Source organism: Eptatretus burgeri, unplaced genomic scaffold (genome assembly GCF_056783735.1).
Source record: "Eptatretus burgeri isolate ZD-2024b unplaced genomic scaffold, Ebu_testis_v1 Ebu_testis_scaffold_3170, whole genome shotgun sequence".
In the NCBI taxonomy this organism is placed as follows: Eukaryota; Metazoa; Chordata; class Myxini; order Myxiniformes; family Myxinidae; genus Eptatretus; species Eptatretus burgeri.
Genome location: NW_028225118.1, coordinates 95,839 through 98,478, shown reverse-complemented (window position 1 = coordinate 98,478; position 2,640 = coordinate 95,839). Strand labels below are relative to the sequence as shown.

General features: G+C 41.4%; 1 protein-coding gene across 1 annotated transcript; it reads left to right on the top strand.

The window, feature by feature from the left end:
* Positions 1-325: 325 nt before the first annotated feature.
* On the top strand, positions 326-2,419 carry LOC147006479 (leucine-rich repeat transmembrane protein FLRT1-like). The gene has a single exon (XM_085868686.1). The coding sequence runs from the start codon at positions 356-358 to the stop codon at positions 1,991-1,993; it is 1,638 nt and encodes a 545-aa protein (XP_085724812.1). The 5' UTR covers positions 326-355; the 3' UTR covers positions 1,994-2,419.
* The last annotated feature ends 221 nt before the right edge of the window (positions 2,420-2,640 follow it).

The window sequence follows — 2,640 nt, the reverse complement described above, 5'->3', positions numbered from 1 at the left end:
CAAGAATATCTCGGTGACATAAAAATTGCATGTTGTGTTGTTAAAGGATGTATCCTGAAAAGGTGAAGTACCCTTAGGGCAAGGTGTTATCACATTGATAGGATAAGCAAGGGAATAGCTTGAAAAAAAAAAGCTGACATTTCAAAAACATTTTGATTTTCTTGAATTAGAAAGTTCACTCAACCTTGAACTACTCCAGAACAACTCCCTCCATTTAATTTCCACAACTGAGTTGAGGAAATGTTTGTTTTATTCTGTGATGTAAATCATGCTGGAATCTCTGTTGCTATGAGGTATGTGTTGGTGTGTTGCACTCAGGGAAAGATAACCATCCTGACATTTTTGTCACACGAGAATGACACCAATGTTCAACGCAGTTTCCTTCATCTTCCTTCTACAATTGGCACGGTGTACGACCACCTGCCCAAAGCAATGCCGTTGCAAAGAAAGAGTCATCTTCTGCCATCACCGACACTTGAAAGCTGTTCCCCACCACATCCCAAGTGATTACATCAACCTCTTTTTGCAAGGCAATGACCTTGGGATCTCTGAACTGCGAATGGGATTGCATGAACATAAACAACTACAGGTTTTGGACCTTGCCAACAACAAGCTCCGAGAGCTCCCATTAGAGCTACCCGGATGTCTACACAACTTGAAACTTCAGGACAATGACATACGCGTAATCTCTCGCTCTGCCCTTAGTCAGCTACCTTGTCTCAAGGAACTACACTTGGAATACAACTCACTTTCCGAGGGCACAATTGAGTTGGGTGCATTCAAGCAACTCACTTCTCTGACCATGTTGTTCCTGTCGAACAATAACTTCAGTGCAGTACCTTCAGAGCTCCCATTAAGTCTCACTTTGCTTCACATGGAGAGAAATCATATTGATAGCCTTTCAGAGTACTCATTCACTAATTTAACAAACTTGAAGGAGCTGTTTTTGGACGACAACTCTCTCAACAATGCAGGCATCCATGTGCAAGCATTTTCTGATCTGAAAAACCTTCAGATAATTTCCCTCAAAGAAAATAGATTCACCGCTCCGCCAGCACACTTACCGGGCAACAGCCTACAAAAAATCTATTTGAATGAAAATAACATTAGTGCGATCTTACCGAATACGCTTAATCACATGAAAAACCTTAACGAGCTAAATCTGTCAGAAAATGAACTTTCAAACCTGGCCTTTGAAGCCTTTGATGGTGTGGATAAATTGAAGAAGCTTATTTTGTGGAATAATCCATGGATGTGTGATTGCCGGCTTTTGTGGCTCAAAAAAAGGACGCTGAAAAATCCTGTGATTACTATTGGTCTAAAATGTGGAACACCAGCTTCTCTAAGAAACAAATATTTAAGGAACATTGGTGCAAAAGAACTTTGCTCAATGACGACAACACCACTACCACCAGCAGCACCAACAACAACAACAACAATAACAATAACAACAAATATTACTGAGACTTTCTCAACAGATGATCCATCTGTATTTGTTATGGAAACAACAGCCATGTCCACTCTTGCGAGCACTGTGATGATGACCCACCTGAGTACGTTGAGTGGTGACCTCAAAGTGGTGATACAAAGTTACGTGACGAATAACACCATTGTTGTTCAGTGGAATCACACAAAGGCAGATGCAATGTATAAACTCCATTGGCAGAAGATTGGCGACGTGGAAGAGGGACACTGTATTATCAATGGCAGCGAGAAAGAGGTTGAGCTCAAAGTCTTGGACCCATCTGAGCACTACAACATATCTCTTGAACGTTTGACCAAAAAAGCTGCGAAGTTTTCCGTTTGTGTTGACGATGTCAGAGAGTGCGTCAACCAGCAGAATGATTTAAGCTGCGATAATACAATTGGAAAACTACCTTCATTTGTAGCTGGCGTGCTGGGAGGTTGTGTTGCTCTTGTCGTCCTGATCACACTTATTGTGACATTCTGTTGCGTAACATGCATTTCTCAAACACATGTTGTAACACCTTAGAACTAACTCACAGAAAGGCAGAAGGAAAGGGTATCGATGTCGGGCTTATATCATGAGGGTTCCTCACAAGAGATCAAAAGCAGGACGACATCTTCATGAAGTTCAACGAAGTTCAGCAACAGTCCAGCAGAGAAGCGACCCCGCAACATGAATGGCGAAAAATGCAATGACTCTACGTGAGACGACCAGGCCTATTTCCACATGGTAAACTCCATTTTTTAATTTTAAACATCCAGCGCTGATATTTAAATGTTGATGTAAATTACGTATGATGATGCAATCCCTATTTTTTTTTGTTAAATCATGAAATTTTCTAGTTTTACGATTCACAGTAAAGTGTGTGTTTCAATAAAAAAGACATTCCTGAGTGGAAATATCATGAATACAAATTCATTTAAGCAAATGAATAAAGTGTGCCAAGCAATATCCGCAACAGTCTCCTCTCCATTGATGGTTTCTTTCACTGTAATTTAATATCTTACAATGCCAATGTTGGATAGCATGGTGGAGTACAGAAAAGAGGTGAGGCCGCAGTCCCTCTCCCTGGTAGTGAGCACGTGTGTGACAGGAATGAAGTGTGTGAGTCACTGTGACGATGGCAGACGGACCCAGTAACACCATGGATGGATGAGGTCGGACGCGGATCG

Bases quoted from the DNA above. Each gene is read 5' to 3' on its own strand.
- LOC147006479 (XM_085868686.1), top strand. From the start codon at position 356: ATGACACCAATGTTCAACGCAGTTTCCTTCATCTTCCTTCTACAATTG.